At 44.0% G+C, this 20,027-nt stretch overlaps 1 protein-coding gene and 1 long non-coding RNA gene across 3 annotated transcripts in view; one reads left to right on the top strand and one right to left on the bottom strand.

The window, feature by feature from the left end:
* LOC142593775 (uncharacterized) overlaps positions 1–10,962 on the bottom strand; it is a 170,175-nt gene extending 159,213 nt beyond the window's left edge. Inside the window, exon 1 of the long non-coding RNA XR_012831133.1 lies at positions 10,873–10,962. This is a non-coding gene — a long non-coding RNA (uncharacterized LOC142593775). The remainder of the gene's footprint in view (positions 1–10,872) is intronic.
* Positions 10,963–11,216: 254 nt separating this feature from the next.
* Positions 11,217–15,736, top strand: LOC104026690 (DNA-directed RNA polymerases I, II, and III subunit RPABC5). 2 transcript variants are annotated; one of them, XM_075712210.1, is made up of 3 exons: positions 11,217–11,285; positions 11,846–11,953; positions 15,237–15,736. In XM_075712210.1, exons 2-3 carry the CDS (start codon positions 11,859–11,861, stop codon positions 15,343–15,345), a joined length of 204 nt encoding a protein of 67 aa, XP_075568325.1. In that variant the 5' UTR covers positions 11,217–11,285; positions 11,846–11,858; the 3' UTR covers positions 15,346–15,736. The 2 variants fall into 2 exon arrangements, with proteins under 2 accessions (XP_075568325.1, XP_075568326.1); XM_075712211.1 differs by lacking the exon at positions 11,217–11,285 and adding an exon at positions 11,623–11,755.
* Positions 15,737–20,027: the final 4,291 nt, after the last annotated feature.

Here is a 20,027-nt window from a genome sequence, read left to right on the forward strand (position 1 = left end):
GTGCCACCTTCCCACGGAAAATGAAAACTCCGTCACTAGCTATTCAAAATTCGGTTGTACCAAACACTGTCCACCATGAAGCAGGACAAAGCCATGAGCCAGCAGCAAAAAAAGGAAACTCCATGAGGCAAATAAACTAGTTCTGACTTTCACTCCTTTCACTGCAGATGCAGATAAGGGGACAAACTGCCAAAATGCTTTTGAGGATGTGGGGCAAATATGCAGGGTCAGAGCCAACTCTGCAACTTATACAAAAGCCTGCCCAACAGAACTAGTCACCAACAGGCAAAGGCAGGGTTAATACATACACTATGTGTGTGTGTATGTGCATATATAGTTATACATACACTAAGGAAATACCATGGGGGGGGTCATCAAAACCATTTTTCTCATTGTTACAAAGAACTTAGGCAGCAGTAAAGTACAGTTGGCTCTTCCACAGCAGCACTTGCTATCAGAATCAGTACTGCGCATGGTAAACGGGTCTTCCAGTTGCCAAAAGCCACAGGGTGCAAAAGCAGTCTGACTTTGGAGGAGTCATTGCTAGGACTGAACCTGTAAGAGAGAAACTGAGTGCACGGAGAAAGAACTCTAGGGAAAGGGAGAGGGGAAGCCAGAAAACAAGGCTTATTAAACTGTAAATGCTTTGATACAGAGAATCTTGGTGTTCTTACATTGGCCAAAACAATGGCCCAGAACTGCTTCTCCTTTCATAATACAGTACAAAGGAACCTGAAACCATTATTGTCTAGCAATGGCCCATCATGGGTCCCATGAATAAAGCATTTGGCAATAACCCAGCAGCCACAAGGTTTATGGCAGTTTTCTCAGGAACTTATAAGAATTTGACTTCTTTCCAATAACTCCCTTAGGCTCCCAGAGGAATCCCCAAACAGCTTTTCAAGCCCTAGGAGTCAGGCCAGCTGACAGCAAAGAGGATACCCAAAAGGCACTGCAATGACAATCCCACAGCAGAGCAGGAATACATGCAAGCAATAAAACTGATGCTAAACAGGTCCACAATAAACTGGCCCTAACCATAATTTAAACAGTAGGGTACTGCCAAAATTAAATGGTCATTTACTGACACAGAGAGCAAAGAAACATAAAACCCCAATAGAACAGTAAGAGATCACAGACAACTTTCAGAAAACAAATGCTTCTCAAGCCTACCATCTAGATGAAGAAATCTCCTCTTCTGTTTCTGAGTGTAGCTCTCCGTGTCCTCACCTCTAGCAGGGGAGCAGGATCTTCTGGGCAGTTCTTGCTTTCTGGTATAAAGGTATTCTATTATCCATTCTCCAAGTAAGAAATTTTCTTGTGTGTGTGACAGAAAAGTCCTAGTCATCCCACAGTCCCTTTCCTTCAGATGTCCTGATTCACTCTGACAAAGGCAGAATGCCTAAGTAGCAGTACAGGCAGAGCCACTGCAGCACAGCCCTAGCCCACTACCACTGAGGCTGAAGCTAGGAATGCTTGAAAGAGGGCATCGAACTGGCACTTCTCTACAGCAGCAATAGCTCTTCTGTGCTCCACAAATGCTTCCTCGATCCATAAAGTGGCTGCACATGTGCTGGGGGGAAGGCCATTCTTTCACCCACACACCATTTTGTTCTGCAGGATAGAAGGGAAAGTGTATTTGTTCAGCATGCATTTTAAGAAGATAGAGCATCTCTGCTTTAAACTGACCCCGCACACTGGGGATGTAGCTCCACAGAGAAGCAGAAAAATAAGTCTCCTTTGCAGAAACGCAAATACATCCAAATACACCTCTGGCCCAGATGCAGACAGGTGGCATCCTTTGTGTAACACTGTGCCTAGCTAACATTCACCCACATTACAGACAAACCACTGCACAATTCAGTTATTACAGAGCTAACCAGAATCTACACACACATTCATCTTCAAAGGTTTTTCAATACAAACAGAAAAATATATGTTTCACAGAATACAAGCATTTTCTTAATATTAAGCTTTTTAGCTTCTCTACTGAGAATGGCAAATGTCGTAAATCAAGAAAAGAAGTGAAGCAGCTCAACAACATCATACAAGAGGCCTGCGGGGAAAAGACCCTGGCTGGGGGGGACGTCCCGGGTAAGAGAACCCATGTCCATTCGCTCAGCATGCCGCTCTTCAGGGCAGGGGGGTGCAAGGGTAAAAGGTGGAAAGATGTCTTTGTTTTATGCCTACTTGGGAGAGAGCCAATTTAAGGAATCCAAATAATTTGGGGGTCCTCAAAATACTCAGCATATCCTAAAGGAGATGGGAAAAGTCATCTCCAAATAGCTTTGGGGAGAGCAGAGGTATATACAGTTAAGTCCTATCTTAGATCAGGAAGGGATTTGAAGGCAAGCTGCAAACAAAACTGCAACCTTGATCTTGCTGTTCCTTTTACTTAGGCCAAAATTGAATGCAAAACCCCAACCAAAACCCATCAGTCCCTGGGCACAGCTCAAGCAGCCTATTGTTCCGAGAGGACTTATCAATCACTACAGACAACCCTCTCTGATCAGGTCATATGATTGAAGGCTTTACTTTATTATTCCCTCACACCACCACCAAGCAAAGCAGCAGCAGCGTATCAGATTAGACAAAGGAACTGCTGCCCTTCAGAACTGACTCCTGAATAACTGCTCCCTGATGTGCACGTGTGTGTGATTTAGCTGTGCGCAGCGGGAACGCAAGAGTAACATGCCACATGTGCCATTACTTACTGAGTTTAAAGAGGCAACACAACCAAAAACAACCAGGACATTCAGAAGTCAAGTTGGTCTTGTATCGTTAAAACTTCATGACTATGTAACCCAGTGTGTTGCCGCATTCCCAAGTACTATACACATGCTGAAGAGTGCTAGAACTGCTTGGTAGAGGCAAGAGACGATGGAAAACTCAGTGAAAGCTAGCTCTCCACAGCTGGGTCCCAGCTCCAACATACTGTGTTTCACCAGCATGCAGGCCTCAGGGCTTCTCTGCAGCAAGCTGAAGACCCTCCCTCAGCTTTCTAGTCCTGGGGCTACTACACCCCACAGTTTCCCAACCCTCTGCTACTCCAGTGCCACTGTGTTGTAATTAAAATGCTGGAACTGTCTCTTGAATGAAAAAGAAATTCACCTGCAAGCAAAACAGCTGCAAAATCCATATTCATAAAGAATGTTTGAGGAATGTAGAGGCTTCTCCCCCCCTTTACCCACTGAAACATAACAGTTCTTGGTCTTCCATACAAAACATGCTGTAATTTCTTTCTTTCCTGCGGAGCAGTCACTGTGCCTGTGTCTACCACTGTATTACCTCGATATTTTTGTCAAGAAGCGCTTCTCTAACAAAAAGGAATTCACTCGTACAAAGCAAACTGTATTGCTTCTGCAAAATTTCATTTGAGAATCCACAGTTAAAGTGCAGCACCCCTATGGTTACCAGTTCTGCAGTATGATAGCTTCAGCATCCCTTGTGAGATGAAGCATGTCACCTTAATGCATCCTTAAGGTGAGAGAACGACCAAGCTGATTGGCTTCATCACCCTAAGGACACACAAAGTGACATACTTAATCTGATGAGAGATGCTAAAGCAGTGCCTCTTAATATTTTATGAAACTTTTGGCTGGTTTTAATTTTAAAAACAGCAGCTCAATAAACAAAGCAATGGAACGTTCCCTGTGGATGGCACAATGATAGGTGCACAGCAGCCCACTCATCTGAGTGATAACATGATATCCTATGCATCAACTCTGTCCTCCTCCCCATGTCCACACTGGAAGCCCTGTACACTGGGAGGTCTCAGGCTCTGCAAACCAACAGGGACTTTTCCAGAAACAGCTGTCTTTCATCAGGATGCAGCACATAGCAGGGGCAGCTTTGGAGCTGGTTTAGGACATCCAGCTACCATAGAGCACATTAATCTGGACACAACAGACTGACATGCCCAAGCTAAGTAAGTGGTTTTAATCAGAAAAACTGTATTTTCTTCCCTACCTGGCCAATTCCGGAACAAGACTTCAGTTACAGACTTTCATGAAACGTAAAATGTAAGCATCCCACTGTACTACTACTGCACACTTGCTTTAAGCTTACCTTCTTCCTTAAGTAGCCACCACTGGCCACTGTCAGAGACAAGGTACTCAGCAAGATGGATCTTTGCTCCTACTTATAACAACCATCTTTTATTCCCACTCCCATGAAGGCTTGCAAGACACAAGACCGGCCAGAAGCCAGATGGAAGGAAAAGCCCAAGCATCGTTTAAATACAGACATAAGCATCCCCACAAGGCCCAAAAGATAGACTTCAGCAGAGCCTGCTCTTTAATTCTTTGTTCCAAAGACATCCATCATCACTTATGAGAGCCTCAGAGATAAGACTTCAAAAATAAGTTAGAAAATCCCCCCATTCCTTTTCATTGGAGTTCAGAGACTCATAGATGCCAGGGCAAACTACTCCAAGAGGACTGGCTTGCTGCAGTCTCTTTAAATAGAGACAAATCTTGATGGGAAAGGACCTGCTTACACACCCAGAGAAAAAAGTTCCCAGCCAAAGCAGGAAGTACATCAGAGAAAAAAGCACATCCATGAGCTCAATGGGAATGCACATATCGCCCACCTTGGGGCTCCTCCCTTCAAGCATTAGCAATTGACAAGTCCTAGCCTCACCTCAACTTCACAATCCATCCTTTACTCTGGAAGGAAAGATTCTGCAGAAATGAAAAGCATTATCCCAAGAAATGGGATTATTTTGTCATCTGAGGACACTTGCATGGAAGAGCAGAGCTGATGGGCAGCTCCTGTGATCTTTCTGATTAAAATGCTGCCTCAGGATATTACTCTCCCCCCTGAAACATATAACAGTCAATTAGGCTGTGATATATTCATGTAATAAAGGCTTTTTCTTATAAAATATGTCAATCCAAGACTGGCAAACATACTTTTGCCTTGAAGTGACCTTACTGAGAACAAACATGACAGATAAAACCAGTCCTAAACTAGTTAAATACTGACATTTGAGGAAGCAGAGAAGTGAGGGAGTAGACGGGTGTTTTTTCCAATCCTATCTCAGTGCTTTGGGGAAAAAAAAAGGGGGGGGGCGGGTAAGAGGAGTTAAGGACGATATGCCATTTCCACAAAGGGCTATCTTATCTTTTCATTATTAATTTCATACACATGTACATATATACACATATACATACACACACAAAACTATACTCACCTGCCACCTACAGCAACCCCTGCAGGTACAATAGCATATTAAACCGAATAGCACAAAATTCTGTTCGTGGCATCAGACAATGGCGTCCAATGATCATCATCATGACCATCAACGGACAATTCTTAGACCAGTCTCTTACACTAAGGACCTTACATCACATTAAAAAAGTCATTATTAAAACAAGAACTGCCTTTGTGGAGCACCCTTCCCTAGCCAGAAGAACACCTCAGCTCTCACTTCTAAGCACAACCGGGATCACCGTGAAAATACAGATGGTCCAGCTATGCTTCTCCATAGCAATGCTCTGCCTCCAAGGGCCCAGTGCAAATGGGAGGACTCCTGAAATAGCACTAACATACACAGGCAGCAGGGAAGGATCCACAAATCTTAGAAAGCTACTAAACACCATCACTGCTCACCACTTCCTCCCAGTTCATTAGCAGGAGCATCCACTAGATATACCACAGAGATGATTAACAATTTCTTATGAATACATGTACGCTGTTAAGAGTCCCAAGTACCGAGCACCATCCCAGCATCCTAACTCCTGTCCAGTAAAGCAGGACAAAGTCTCTGCCCCACAAAAATAGCAAGATAAAGTCTCTACCCCCTTCTCAAGTAATAGGCAGTGATTTTTACATCTAACACAAGGACGCGTTAAATCGTTTTATGGAAAACATTTGCATTTTTGGACACATCTATGGGACTTCCTCATACACTCTACTTAGCAGAGACATCTGTTACTCTCTCTATATATATTTCATACAAATCCCACCCTCCAAATCCTTTCCATGGGTTGTCACTAATGAAGCTTTGTGTGCAAAACCAAGTGCATTCTGCCCCCATTAGGAAGCCAATTACAGCAGGAAAAACAAGCAATTAACAAGGTGTAAAATAAACATCCTGCCACCTGCCTTGTAATAGCAACCCCGCTTCAAACAAGTCACAGTCTCAGCACAGCTTTCAGAATTGGCAACTGATATTATATATGTATTTATGCAGCAGCTGCTCTTCATTGCAACAAATATTACAGGCTTACCAGATAAGGTCAGCATATTTTAAAAAAAATATATATCAAGTATTAAACCCTGCTTTGAGGCCCTGAATGTTGCTTTTAATGAAATCAGCAGCATCAGGCTTGTCTGGCATTACAGTGAAGCTGCAGTCACATCCCCAGCTTAGAGAGGTTTCTCTTCATTTCTACTTGCTTAGCAGCTTCTGTATTTGTTTCACTAAATCCAATGGCCTGAGCAGCTATTAAACAGCATGCAGGGCAACTAAACAATGCAAAGCTCTACAGAGTAGACAAGTCTTTCCTCTTTCCATCATCTCTGCCTTTCCTTCTTGGCTTTCTCCACCTCCCTACCATCACGTATAAAGCTGTATCCAAGTGCAGGGGGGGCACATAATGGGGCAGAAAGCCACCCACTCAAAAAAAAAAATCAAGGGGAAAACAAATCAAGATTCCAGCTTAGTCTTTGCTCCTTGAGCCTGCAAGCTTTAGAGGGAAAGGAGGGAAGCCCTTCCAAAGTCACACTGGCTAGCTCCAGAGGGAGCCACTTTTCTTTCCCTTCTGTGGAATGGGATGAATGACACACTTCTGAGTTAACCAGGACTAGAGAAAGCCCAACTGTAAATCTGAAGGATTTAATAGCCTTGGAGTGGAGAATGTGCCCAAGAAAACAGCAGCCAAGTTCTGTCTTGCATGTTTTTTTTTTTTTAATCTTCCTCTCCTGCTCTGGCTCTCTATTGCTACATATTTATTTGTACATTTCAGTTCCTGACTAATGTCCTATTTAATCACTCACTGTAAGATTCATGCAAGCCTTTTTCTCTTAGGGTTCTTCACTCTCTGGCTTTGTGGAGATCTGAGGAGTACACCACTGAATATGGTACCACGAACTTTTGCAATCAAGTAAACGATTCTGAGGTGTTAGTCAGAGATGGAGTGAAAACTGGTAATATTCTTTCTCTCAATGACCACAGGAAGCAACAGGAAACAGAGCTTTGCACTCCAAACAGAGCCAACAGGCTACCCACAGGTTTATAGAAGGTTGCAAGTCACGATCAATAGTACCAAAACAATCCTTCACAGAAAAGTTCTTCTAAAAAGTCCTGAATTTTAAATAACAATTCACTACCCTTGAACACAACTGCTACCTAACTGGCAAATCAGATCTTAGAAGACCCAAGGCTTCAGTTCTGGTGATTATCTACATGTATGCAGAAACCAACAAAGTCAGAAGAAGGAGAACAACCACAGAAGGTGAAAAGCAGTGAAACGTGAAAAGTCTCCAGACTTCTGAGGGTGCACACCTAAACTTGACCTACTGCAACACACAAAGTAAAAAAAACAAAAAAAAAACACAAAAAAAACCCCCACCAAACAAAAAACACCCCCAAAAAACCCACTCAGCCACTGGTTTCTCACGCTACCAGTACTAGGGCAGAGATCCCATGACTCCTTCCTACTGCCCTAATTACAGAGACAAGGTCACAAAAGACACAATCTGCCAACAGGAGCTGCAGGAGGTCATATGGGCACTCGAGCTATAAAAGTATTTTAAGAGTAGTTCAGTCAGCCAGGTCACTTAACTGACTTTTCTGGGGGTTTGTTTTTTAAACAAGCAGCAGTATTTTCCCTTACATTTTGTGGATGGGAGAATAGGAAGCAGGATCTACTCCTTTGTCACCAGTCTACGATTTCAGTACTCATCACTAACAACGCGATGGAGCGGTCATGCCTAGTTGCATTTTGTAGAGCTAAATCCACAAAAAAATGCCAAGAACGAGCCTCAACCCAACCATGATGGTGGGACAGAACACTCTCAGCTGTCAAAAGTTGTTCAGATCATAGGAAGAAGTCCTGTACCGCATTAACCAAGAAGTGGGATATATTATCTGCAATGCCCCACAACAAAGCCTCACATGACAGAAGCTGCTCCAGAAGCACATCAGAAAAGCAGTCCACAGTTCTCAAACTTACTTCAACTCAATTAGTTCTAAGGATGTCTCTTCTGCTCAATGCTGAGGAGCACACCAATGAGTTTCCTGCCCACCAGGTTGTCTGAAGGCCCAAAGAATCAGCAGTTTGGGGGCTACTGCTTGTTGAAGGTGGCAGAAGACCAGGAATGGGACAAGAACTTACTGTGAGAAAGACCCGTGCAGTTCTAGGATTAGTTCTAGGAGATAGGGCTCCAATTCTTGCAATTCTTCTTCAAAGGATGCTTAGAGATACCTAATTCTCCAATTCTTCCAGTCCTCATCCCTCTTCAGAAGGACGGTTGAAGAGACCAAATTTGACTAAACACTAAACAACAGCTGAGTGTCAGCAGTACCCAGCTCACCTGAAAAAGAGGAGTTGAAAGTTGGCATGCCACAAATGGCTCACTCTGCAGAGTCACCATAATCAGCGTGAGCTACAGCCTGTAAAACATTGACTCTGATTCCTAATAGTCACATGTGTGCACATCCCCCTCAACTCTTTTAAACAGACTTCTGCGGTTTGGCAAACAGTCAGATTAAGCAGAGGATACATGAAGTTGAGTAGAGTATGTTCTCAGTATGTGGCAGTCTCTCCACGTCATAGATCTTAAAAATCCTTACATTTTCTAAGATCAAAGAAGCTACAGCCATAAAAGACCTATTAGTTCATTAAGTCCATCACCCAGCCAAAGCAGGTTATCCAGAAAAGACAGAACAAAGTTCGAATAATACTGTGAGAACAAGCCGAGTAAATTTTTCTTTGAAAAAAGACGCTAAGCAAAGTTAGATATGAGAACTAGGTCTGAAAGTTAAAATTCAGTTTTGTTTTTAAGAAATAAGCAAGCACATTTCTACAAGGCAGCTATAAGATCCTAACCTGCATCTAGTGATGTGCCTCTGCCATGAAGCCCCTGTGACAGCCCCTCTTTCTCAGTCCCAGTTGCAAATTTCCATCTCCAAACACAAATGCCTTTCACTGCACAGTTCAGTAAGAAAATTACTTTGGAGCCCTGGTGCTGAAAATGCATGAAAGCACAATCTCCAAATTCTCAAGCCCTCCCCCAAAAAAAAGAAATCAAAGGAGAAAAAGAATAGACACAGTTTGGCTCCTAGTGGCCTACAATAACAATAATGATAATTAACTAGAGATCACAGGAGGTTCATCTACCCTCCCCGCCAAGTCAATTCGCTCCGTTCACAACTGCGTATAATTGTTCCTGGGACTGCAAAAATTACTGTCTTTTCACTAGCAATCAGAATTGTAAAAATGCTTTCAAACAACCTCAAACCCTTATTTGTTATTTGCTCTTTTACAGTTCAAGTTAGGTCTGGCATTTCTGTGCAGAGGGTCAATAATCCAGTCATTCAAAAAATAGTCACGAAAGACGTATTAACATAAGCTGTGCATTAAGACACAATTATTTATATGCCTGACAGTAATGGCTATGTGCTGTGCACTGTATCAACTCACAGATACTTTAGCAGGAAAATAAAACACTTTTGGAGAATTTCTGCTCTGCCCAAGGACAATTAGCATAATGCTAACGCTGTAACAAGAAAACAGTAAGGACTGACGGTGTTCAGACTAATGCTTCATCCCAGAGTCTGCAGAACAGCAGTGTCTGTCCCTAAAGTTTGTAGCCATCACAGCATGCTTCCCCTTGTTAAGCAGACACAGTCTGTGCCTAATGCTTCCCCAATCCTTAGATTAATGAAATACAAGTAAACAGTTTCAAGATGCATTATCCTCTCCTACCAAAGCTCCCCGGCTTGAGGTACGCAATAAAATCGGTTGCTTTGCCTGCAACCAGCCATTGCCTCCCAAGCAAGGGGAACTTCCCTTGTCCTTCAGATACCGGGGGAAACGCTCCTATCCATGCAGGCTGCGTCCATGACACTGGCCCTGAGCAGCAGGCAATACCTCAAGGGCAGCGTATACCTCTGTTGAACCACTTCATTTTTATTTTAGCCATACACAGGTCACAACAAGACGGAGGAACGTTGAAAGTTAAACGGGACAGCGTCAAGTCCAATCCGACCCCAGAGTTTAAAAACTCTCGGCAAACCTGCAGCCACGATAGCGCCTGCCACTTGACTGGGACTCGAGGGCGGGTTTGCCTTCGAAGAAATAAACACCATCCGGGCTGCGCACAAGAACGAAAAAAGCAGTAACCCCTTGGGAGGGGCGGCGGGAAAGCGGAGCGGGTTATAAACCCGGGCGGCAGCCGCTCCTGCCTTCTCCCGCCTGAGGGAGCGCGAAAAAAAAAAGCGGAGAAGCAGCCCCGAAACGGGCCGCGGCGCCGCGTTTCCAGAGGCGCGACACGGCGACGGGCGGCACCGCGAGCCGACCGTTGGGGGGTCCCAACCGCCGCCCCCTCTCCCCCCACAGAGACCCTCACGCCCTCCCGCGGCCGGCCGCTCCTCAGCCGCGGCGGCGGGGGGCTCTGCCCGCGGCGGGGACAGGCTCTCCAGCCGCGGAGCCACAGCGGGCACCACCACGCCGGCGCCCCTGCCCGTGAGGGAGCGGACCGGCGGGCGGGCTGCCACGGGGTACCCCGACTCCGTCCCGCAGCCCTGCCCGCCGGGGTCTCCATCACGCCCGCCGCCTCTCCCCCCCTCCGCCGCCGGACAGGGCTGGCGGGTGCCGGGCTGCAGCCACCAGTTGCGCTTCCCGCCCCGGACGGCTCCGGTACCTCAGCCAGGATGGGATGAGAAGTCTCGTCGCTGCAAAAGCCCTCTGGCAATGCAACAAGTGCCCACCCGCCTGGGAATGAGGAGGAGAAGGAGGAACAGGGGCGGCCGCCGCGCTCGGTCGCTCGCGCCGCCGGTGCCGCCGCTCTGCGCTCCCGGCGCCCCAGCTGCCACTCAGCGCGCCGCACGCGAAACGCGAAAACAAGACCGCCCAGCACGCGCACACTCTTGAGCCGCCCGGGACGCCGTAGGCTCGGCCGCTACCATCCGCCACCCTGCGCAGAAAGAGGGGTGCGCCGGATCGCCTCCCGCCCGCCCGGCGCGTCGGCCAGCCCGGCGGCGGCGCGCCTTCCCCCGCCTCGCCGCACTGGTAGCGCTCTGGCAGCCGTTGCGGGAGCGCGGAGGAGCCGTTACGGTAGGAGTCGCCTCACGGGGCTGCGGTCCCCTCGGTGCCTCGGCGGGGCTGCGAGCTTCCTCGCCGCCTTAGGGTGGGATCGCGGGCGAACTGGGACCGGTCTCCTCCGGGGAGGCCTGGCCTGGCCTGGCCCGGCGTGCGAGGCCTCGGCCTCGGCCTCCCCCGGCCCTACGAGCGCCTCTTATGCCGCTTCTAGGCCTGTTTCTGCCGGCCGCGGGGCAGGGGTAACCCGCTCCCGGGCTCGGGCGCCGGCCGGTTTGCCCAGCCAGAAGGTGTTGGGTCTCCCCGGCAGCGCGGCGCTGCCCACCGCCCTGTTTGGAGCTGCCTCGCCTGGGAGGTGGTGCGGGGCTGGCAGTTGCTGGTGAAGGGCGACCTAAGCCGCGTTGCGCCGCTGTAATTCAGCACCTGCGTAACGCGGCCTCTTCTCTTGATTACTGTCGCGTAGTCCGTTGAGCTGCCGTTTGAGATTTGTACGAGTTCCGAATTTCCTTTCTTGTATTCGAATGCATGTCATTTAGACATTTTGCAGAGCTGTGATACTGTATTTTTTAATGTTACAGCTAGAGTACAAAAATGATCATCCCAGTCAGATGTTTCACATGCGGCAAGATAGTTGGAAACAAGTGGGAAGCCTATCTTGGCCTTCTGCAAGCAGAATATACAGAAGGGTGGGTATTATTTCTGTGTGTTCTTTGACTCAGATTTTAGATGAGATTGTACAGTGCATAAGATATATCAAGTGCAGGATCATGGCATTACAAAGTAGCTGTAAAGAGGCTAAAAACTACAGATGCATTCCAAGGTTAATTATTTAACCAGAGGTTAGAAATTATAATAGGTAAGAAAGTACTCATTTCCCTACTGAATTTTTCTGATTAGTAGTATGGAAATTGCCAAGTCATAACCTTTATATCCAAAACAGTCTCAAATATTTAAGTCTGTATGGAATGTGAAGGAGAGAAATAAGCAGTGCAGTCAACTTTGATGCCAAACGTGTTTTTTTAAAAGGAGAGAGAAAGAACAAGTGACAAGTGGAAGAAGTAACTAATGTTGTGAACAAGGTATACCCCTTTAGGTTTTCTTAAAAGGATTTCATGTTCGCTACCCAGAATTGCTAACCTTATTTGAAAGCACTGGTTTGCTGGGGTGAAGGTGAAGTTCTACATACCTGACTGATAGTCCTAACAATTCCATTTTAAGAAGTCTTTGCATGCTTTGCATAGCCAGAATTATCTTTTAATAGCTCAAGGACGGTCTAGCTATGGTGCGACTACTTCAGAAGGGTTTGAGAAGGTAACTCTTGAGAACTATTTACATTGTCGTCAAGTTTAAGTATGAAGGAAAAAAAACCACAGATGTTTGCAATTCAAAGGAGTGGAAAAAAAATGTTAAAAGTTGGAGAGACTTCCTGAAGTGATGTTGAAACTGTTAAGTAGAAAGAGTATTTGCTTTGCATTCAAGTGGTTAGGGTAACTAATAGGTTTTTAAATGGTCTTATGTCTATGAACTATCAGAAGAATATATATTAACAACACATTTCACTGCCTTTTCTCTAAAGTAAATCTGAAAACGTTCAGTAGAATATTACAGCTGGTAAACTAAAGGTATTTGGAAAGTTCCTACCAAAAAAATTGTTTTCTTTCATTTATGGAGTTAAAAGCATTAAAATAGTACAGGTTGCTAATCATTTCTCACTAATACTGAAATTTATCAGAGCTATCCTGGTAGCACTTCTGACTTATTTTCCAAGTATTACATTTTAATACTTTTCCTGTCGTCATTATTCCTCTGCTTTTATATGGGACAGGAAGATGTACGTTGTTATTAATAAATGCTCACTCGAAAACAATTGCTATGGTCATTGGTGTGATTCTGGGATGCCTGTTCAAACTAATGCAGTTATGATATTGTAAGATCAGAAGCAGAGTTTACAGATACTAAACAGTTAAACATCTTACAGTACAGTGTCAGAATCGCTAATAATAGTGGCTTAAGAAATGTATGGACAAAATGGAAGAAATAAACTTGTCTAAACAATTTGTGGTTAAAAAAGACCCACACCTTTCTGTTTGTCCCTTAAAATTGTTCTTCTTCCACAGGTTCTTGGAAGCTAGAGGAAAAGTGAAATACAACTGAAGTTGTTTTAGCTAAAATGTATAGTATGACTTCTAAAGTTGTGACTAATGTTAGTATTTTGCATCTCTGATAACTGCATTTGAAAATTCAGAACTTTCCAGATAGCTTTTAAAACTTACGTATCAACAAACATGAGATGCTTTTGTTCTCAAGCGTTTTGGAAAGTTTAGATATCACATGATATTACTCATAAACATTCTTTTTAAAAAAAATACACTGTTCATATACTTCTCTTAAATAACGTTTGCAAGTGCTAGTCCTAAAATTAATAGCCCTGCTATTTAAGCCCTTGAAGAACTGTTGGTAGGTACAAGGACTAATTGACGTCATCAGAGAAGCTGCTGGAGTTTGACTCCATGCAGTTAGACTGTACTGCTTAGAGCCAAATAACCTTTTACCATGGTCCAGCTTATGCAGAGGCTTCCTTTCAGTCATTTGTACTTTAGAAAAGTATCTATCAGCATCTTCCTACAGGAGAATTACAGGTTTCAGGAAATTACATTTGTCTTAAGCAAATGCTGGGTTGTTGCACTGCATCATATAGATCTAAAGACCTGAAATCACTCGTATTTTACGAATGTCAAATTCTGAAGGAGTATCAGATTGGCTTTGTGGTTAATAGGTTAGTGCTAAAGAGCTTAGGTAGTGTCACTTATCTTTAAGAGGTCTGATAGCAATAGTCATTGAAGGCACATGCAGTGGTTTAGGCTAGGCTGACTCATACATTCTCTACCCAACCGTAAGAATCTCAAGCACTCAGAAGGAATTAAGTGGAAAGACTCTAAACCACAAATTTCTTGGTGAGCAGTCTGCACATCCTTACTTGTATATTTGTGGGGAACAGGTTGTATACCTGAATGCCTTCTTATATGGGAACTGGAAAGGATTTCAGCCTTCCTCAGAATTAGCATCCCATCCATATGTGGGGTACTTCGCATTTTGAGTTATTTTAGTTTCTATATATTTCTCACCCTTTAACATGGCTTGGATCACAAATCTGTCTTGTGAAGTAGGCAAGTATCATCCTCAGTTTACAGAAAAGTTGTGTTATAACGGTACTTAGAGATGCTATTCCTTATTCCTGTGTCAGGAGACTGTCTAGTGCCTTCGTGCTACCTTCTACCATACCACTAGCAGGAGCTGTAGCCAGCACAGGTAATTATGGACTGTTCAGGATTTTAAGACGAGTGGAAAGGGCTTCCCATGTTTCAGAACTGTGTTCCTGTTACTACATTCACACTTCTTGATTGACAAGATTTTTAACCAGATCAGCTTTTGTATTTTCTACAGACTGGCATTTGTAAAAGGAAGACTGAGTTACTGTAACTAATAATTGAGGTTAGAAATGTACCATATTTCAAGTCTCTTTCCAGCTGTGAAGACTAAAATTGTATTTCCAAACCCAAAATACTTGCATCTCACTTAACCTTGCTGTTTCATGACCAAATATGCCCTCGCAAGTGGGGTAGTTCAGAAGAGGAAATTCATAAGAGTGAGTCTGTTACAGTTCTGTTCCTATGGGAGTTCTGCACACTTACCTCTGAAAGTTTGGTAGTTGTGTCAGCTAGACGCCATCTTCAACAGAAGATCACGTTCTCCTGCAGGCCAGAGAACAGGCAAACACCCTGTCAACAGCAGTAAGTGGAAAAGAACATTAACAGCACATGCTAAATTTCTGTTTCTTAGTTTGAACTGCAAACAAGTTTTCCTTTATGACTAAGCTCAAAGTAATCAGAATGTTGCTTAGGAACACTTACTAGTGGTTCTGACTCACTTCATCCTTTTTTTTTTTTTATTGTTGTTCTTTATTAATAGAGATGCCCTGGATGCCCTTGGTTTGAAGAGATACTGCTGCCGCAGAATGCTCCTAGCCCATGTGGATCTGATTGAGAAGCTTTTGAATTATGCACCCCTGGAGAAATGAGATGAAAAAAGTACCATGCTGCAAGCCATGTGGAACGTATCTCTAATTCCAAACTTGAAACTGGACTTCAGGCAGTAAAGGATGAAAGCCACCTGTAGTGCAACCATTGAGAGATGTTTACCTTCTGGAGAAAATACTGCCCCGAGCCACTAACCTCTTTCAAAGAAACAAAGGAAAGATGAAGTCCACTTAACCAAGATTGGGAGATTAAATTAAAAGTTTGGATGCTTCTTTTTAAATCTGTGTTTGGAGTTGTTTTGTGAACTTTTAGATGCTTCTGCCAGCAAAAACAAATGTTTGTTCATGTAGAAAAATTATTGTATTTCATAAAAATGTTGAAATAAAGGAGGTCTTTCCCTCTAGCCTTCCTACAGTTTCTGGATAGAGTTAACTGTGCGCTTGGATCTTGCCATTTGCTTGTGCTGGTTACTTTGAGGTTAGGAGTACTATTAAGTAAACAGTTCAGTGTTTTGTGCTAGGCAGGCAAGGGGGTTAGAAACATGGGACTGAAGCTCGGGTTCCAGCAACAGGGAAGTGTGTGAGTTTGTTTGGTAAAGAATGAGGCATTACTCCTGAAGGCTTCTGGAGCTAGTAGAGTGCGCTTTCCACTGCAGTTAAAGTCAACTTGCAGTCTCTACCCCAATTCTTATAGAACGCTCAGGCTGCTGTATTATAAAAAAAAACAGTGAATCAGATGGTGCGGTGCCCTTCATTTAAGTAAAACATGTATGAGTGTTCCCATGGAAAGCACTGGATGTGAGAATTTACGCATGCTGGTGTGAACAGGATCAAAGTCTTGATCTTGCCAAGCACCTGCACCACTTTGTAGCTGGTAGGCATGCAAGCTTTCCACGCGTTAGTCATTTCATTGGCTTCACGTTGTGCTGTGCGTGTGGTGTGGTACTGCTCTGTGCTCTCCTGGTGAAACACTGAGAGGTCAGCTGTACATGCAGAGCTCATGAAGGTTGCCTACGCTGAGACAGGCACTGACCCTGCCGAAAGGTCTCACCTTCCTGTCACGCTATCGGCTTGAAAGCTGGACCACATTTGAGGCATTTTTCTGACATCCAGAGAATGCATCATTCTGGGTGGTGTGTGCACACCCGCCTTACCTGAAAATGAAGGAGGCCACTTCCTACATCTGTGCATGCTCAGGGTTCTGTTCAAATGCAGCATTAGCCCATATGTAAATGTAGGATAAATCATCGTTACAGCAGCCTTGTAGAAAACAGGCTGGAACAGGTGAATAATCCCTTAGTTTGCAGTCTGTTATTCCTTGGTGTAGTTAAACTTCTAGCACTCGCATATCAGCTGCTGGGTAAGAAGTATCTCTGTGGATTCTTTCCTGTAGTTTAAGAACTACAAAGAAGTTGGTTTGAACAAAACCTGGGTTTCCAGAGATGGTAATTATTTAATGTGCTTACTGGATCAAACTTGTACGCACAAATGTTAAAGCTAGATTGTCTCACAAAATAACAGCTTGCCTTTGGCTATCACCCCACCAATCTTTACACTTGAACTTGTTTTTCAATTTAGTACAAGGCAATAGTAGATGCTTCCCATATTCAGCAGTTCTTCATGGAAGACATTTTAAAACCATATGCTTTATCCTAATGCAAAGAGAATTAAGCAATTAATTCTAGCATTTGTTTCATAGTTGGTTGGATAGCTTATGTTCTGCATGCCTGCTGTATTAGCTAGCTAAATGCACTTTTTTTAAAAAAAAAGAAAAACACCTTCTCTTTCAGGCTATTTTTTAAACAGGACACTATGAAATATAGGATGACCTTTCCAAACTGAACTCCTGTAGGACACTTTTCCATGTTACAGTGGAGCGTTACATGGAGATACGTGCCAGCTTGTTCACAGAAAGATCAAAACGCCAGGCCCAGCACTCGTTCTGTGAGCTGTACTGAGAAAGCACAGCAGCCCAGGCTGGTACGTCTGGCAGAGGCAGCCGTGCATTATGCCGTGCGGAAAGCTGTCCTGCATCAGTGCCAAAGAAAAGAACTGGATTAGACGAGCCGACAGGACTTCGTTTCTATCTGCAAAAGCAATTTTCTGATCTAGTTTTCTGCTTTAGAATAACGTGTTTCTTTTCAAAGCTGATGCCAAGTTGTCTGATATGAAAAGCTATGGCTCCTAAATACTTATAAGGAAGATGCAATTTGCAAAAACACAGCAGGCCTCATTCAAAAATTCGAAGGAAAAAGAAAAACCACCTTGGTTGCTCTCATTACTATTTCTCAGACAGAAAACAAGATGCAGTGGAAGCCAATGGCAGTCTGGTATTGCTCTGTCAGACGGGTGCTACACAAGGAGCAGCAAAAAAACCCCCTAAGTACCAAGACTAAGTCACAGCAGGCATTAATATTAGCTCACACAGCACATGACAACCTGTCTGCATCACAACTTTTCCTCAGGAGTTTGCAAATGCAGCACTGACCAAAAAAGCCATTTCTGTAATGTGGCGAAGCAAACAATTTATTGTGTTCATATGAAAGGTTGTCTAAAGAGTTTTGTCCTTGGGAGGGTTAGGAGCAGAAGCAGAGCCCTGTTCCATAAAGAGTCAGTGAATTTTTCAATGGATTTCTGTAAATCCCAGCTTTCACCCCTGCTCTTTGGTAACTAGGAAAGTAATTCCCTTTTCGCTGTCATTTCTCCTGTGCTTGCTTCTGCAGCTGTTAATAACATAAGCATATTGCATCTGCTTTCTAATCTGCCAGATATCTTTGAGAAGAGCCATTAAATATGCTCACAACAACCATACTTTTAAAAGCTAATGTAAAAGACACATGCGTATACACAGAAAAAAAAAAAAGCGCCTCGGTTTTCCCTGAATCTTAATAAAAAGGAGCCCTTAGCAGAATCAACAGATAGGCAGAAGTGGCAAAAAACCAGAAATTGTACTGAATATGCAGCCCTTAATTACATACAGAAATCTGTCAATTGGAAGATTGCTGAAAAAAAAAACCAAAAATCCCACCACTCCTCTGTAGTCATTTATTCACTTCATATATAAAGCATTTTGGAAATGTTTCAATCTGTTTTGAAAGGCTGTTGCAGGGATCGCACTGACCTGGTACTGGAAAAGCAAGCAAGCACAATCAGAAGTGTAACAGAAGAACCCCCGTCACCCAGGCTGCAGCCTCCCGGGGGCCAGGGTGGCCTCAGGCAGGACTTCCACATATCACTGTCATATAAAAATAATGAAGTAGTGTGTGAGAAGCACATGGTGGGAGTTGAGGTCAGGAAAGTACAGCGGACTCTGCTTGTGGAATCCAGTGTCCTGCTCTTACCTGGAGCATCAGCATCAAGGTATGCATGTGCTTGGAAAGCTTTACGTTTCTTGAGATGACAGTTTGAAACACAAACCCTTCTTAATCACGATTCTGGGTCCATTTGCAAGAAGGAAATGAAATACTTTTGTGCCTATCTGTAATGAGCCTCCAGCCTTACATTTCAAAAGGAGTTTTGCTCTGCAAAACAACCTTTTGTGAGGGTCTCACCCCAGGGTGATTTACTGAGACATGTGTGCTGGGTTTTTGTTCTTCCCATGACCTTTCCCCAAGTGCAGCCTGGAACTGGATACTGAAGTCTGACTTCTTGTATATGCTTCTTGTCTATATGAAGAAAAATGAAAACAACCAGAGTACAAACCCTCTAGTTGTATATTTCCGTAGAGATGCCTATCTAGCCCTGTGGCTACAAATCTACATTTCACTGGTAATAAACTATGAGGATCCAGAACATGAGCTACTTCTTTCCCTGCAAATAGCAAATAGCTCTACAGGAAAAAGCAGGTTTTCCCCCCAGCCAAAAAAAAAAAAAAAAAAGCGCCACCAAAACCAAAGAGCCTATTTGCCTCTAAAAGCAGTTTATTTCCAAATAGTTTCTAACTTCAGTACTGATCCTCATAAGAAAATAGCACTTCTACTTAGTCCCCTCTCTGAGCAGACCCATGTACATCCATTTGAGCCTAATTAGCCAGTGAGATTTTCTTACTCCTGGAACTTCTCAGTTGAGCCATCTCCAAAATAATGTTGTTTCCACCTGGCTCTGACTGCCCAGACGATGAATACAGCTTTGATTTCCCCTTCAGCGCATTTGCACCATGTTTTACATTGTGGCTTTGTTTTCAGATCCAATTTTTACTCAATTCCTCCAGCCAGTGAGAAAGCATTTTTAATTGTTCAATAGGGACAGCACAATAAAGATGTTTGAAAACCAGGGACAGTAAGCACGTGGCTGAGGCTTTGGCTTTGCCGTGCTGCATGGTTTGATGTGTCGCCCACTGAAGTCTGTGGGAGTCTTTTCATTAACTTCAATGTAACTTAAAATGGCCTGGTAGCGTGTGGTGCCTTACACCACTCGAGTGTCCAGGATTAATTCGTTTTGTTAAGTTCTGCTAAGAAAAGCTGTTTGAGGTGCCCAAGCCTTAGATACTCAAAGAGTTTTCAGATCTTGCTGCAGACCTCCGCCGTGTGCACCTCCAGCACATAAGGCCATAAAAAAAATAAAAGGTAAGAAATTATCTTTGGCTTCAGCGACTCCAGCCACCTGGGGGGAGCTGCAAGGCAACCGGCTTCGCTTTGGGCTAGCACTTGGAAACAGCACAGTATTTACATGGGAGTAGGTCTCATTCAAACCCTCATCTCTTTCTCTTTGACAATCCCTTACAG

Source organism: Pelecanus crispus, chromosome 6, assembly GCF_030463565.1.
Source record: "Pelecanus crispus isolate bPelCri1 chromosome 6, bPelCri1.pri, whole genome shotgun sequence".
Lineage (NCBI taxonomy): Eukaryota > Metazoa > Chordata > Aves > Pelecaniformes > Pelecanidae > Pelecanus > Pelecanus crispus.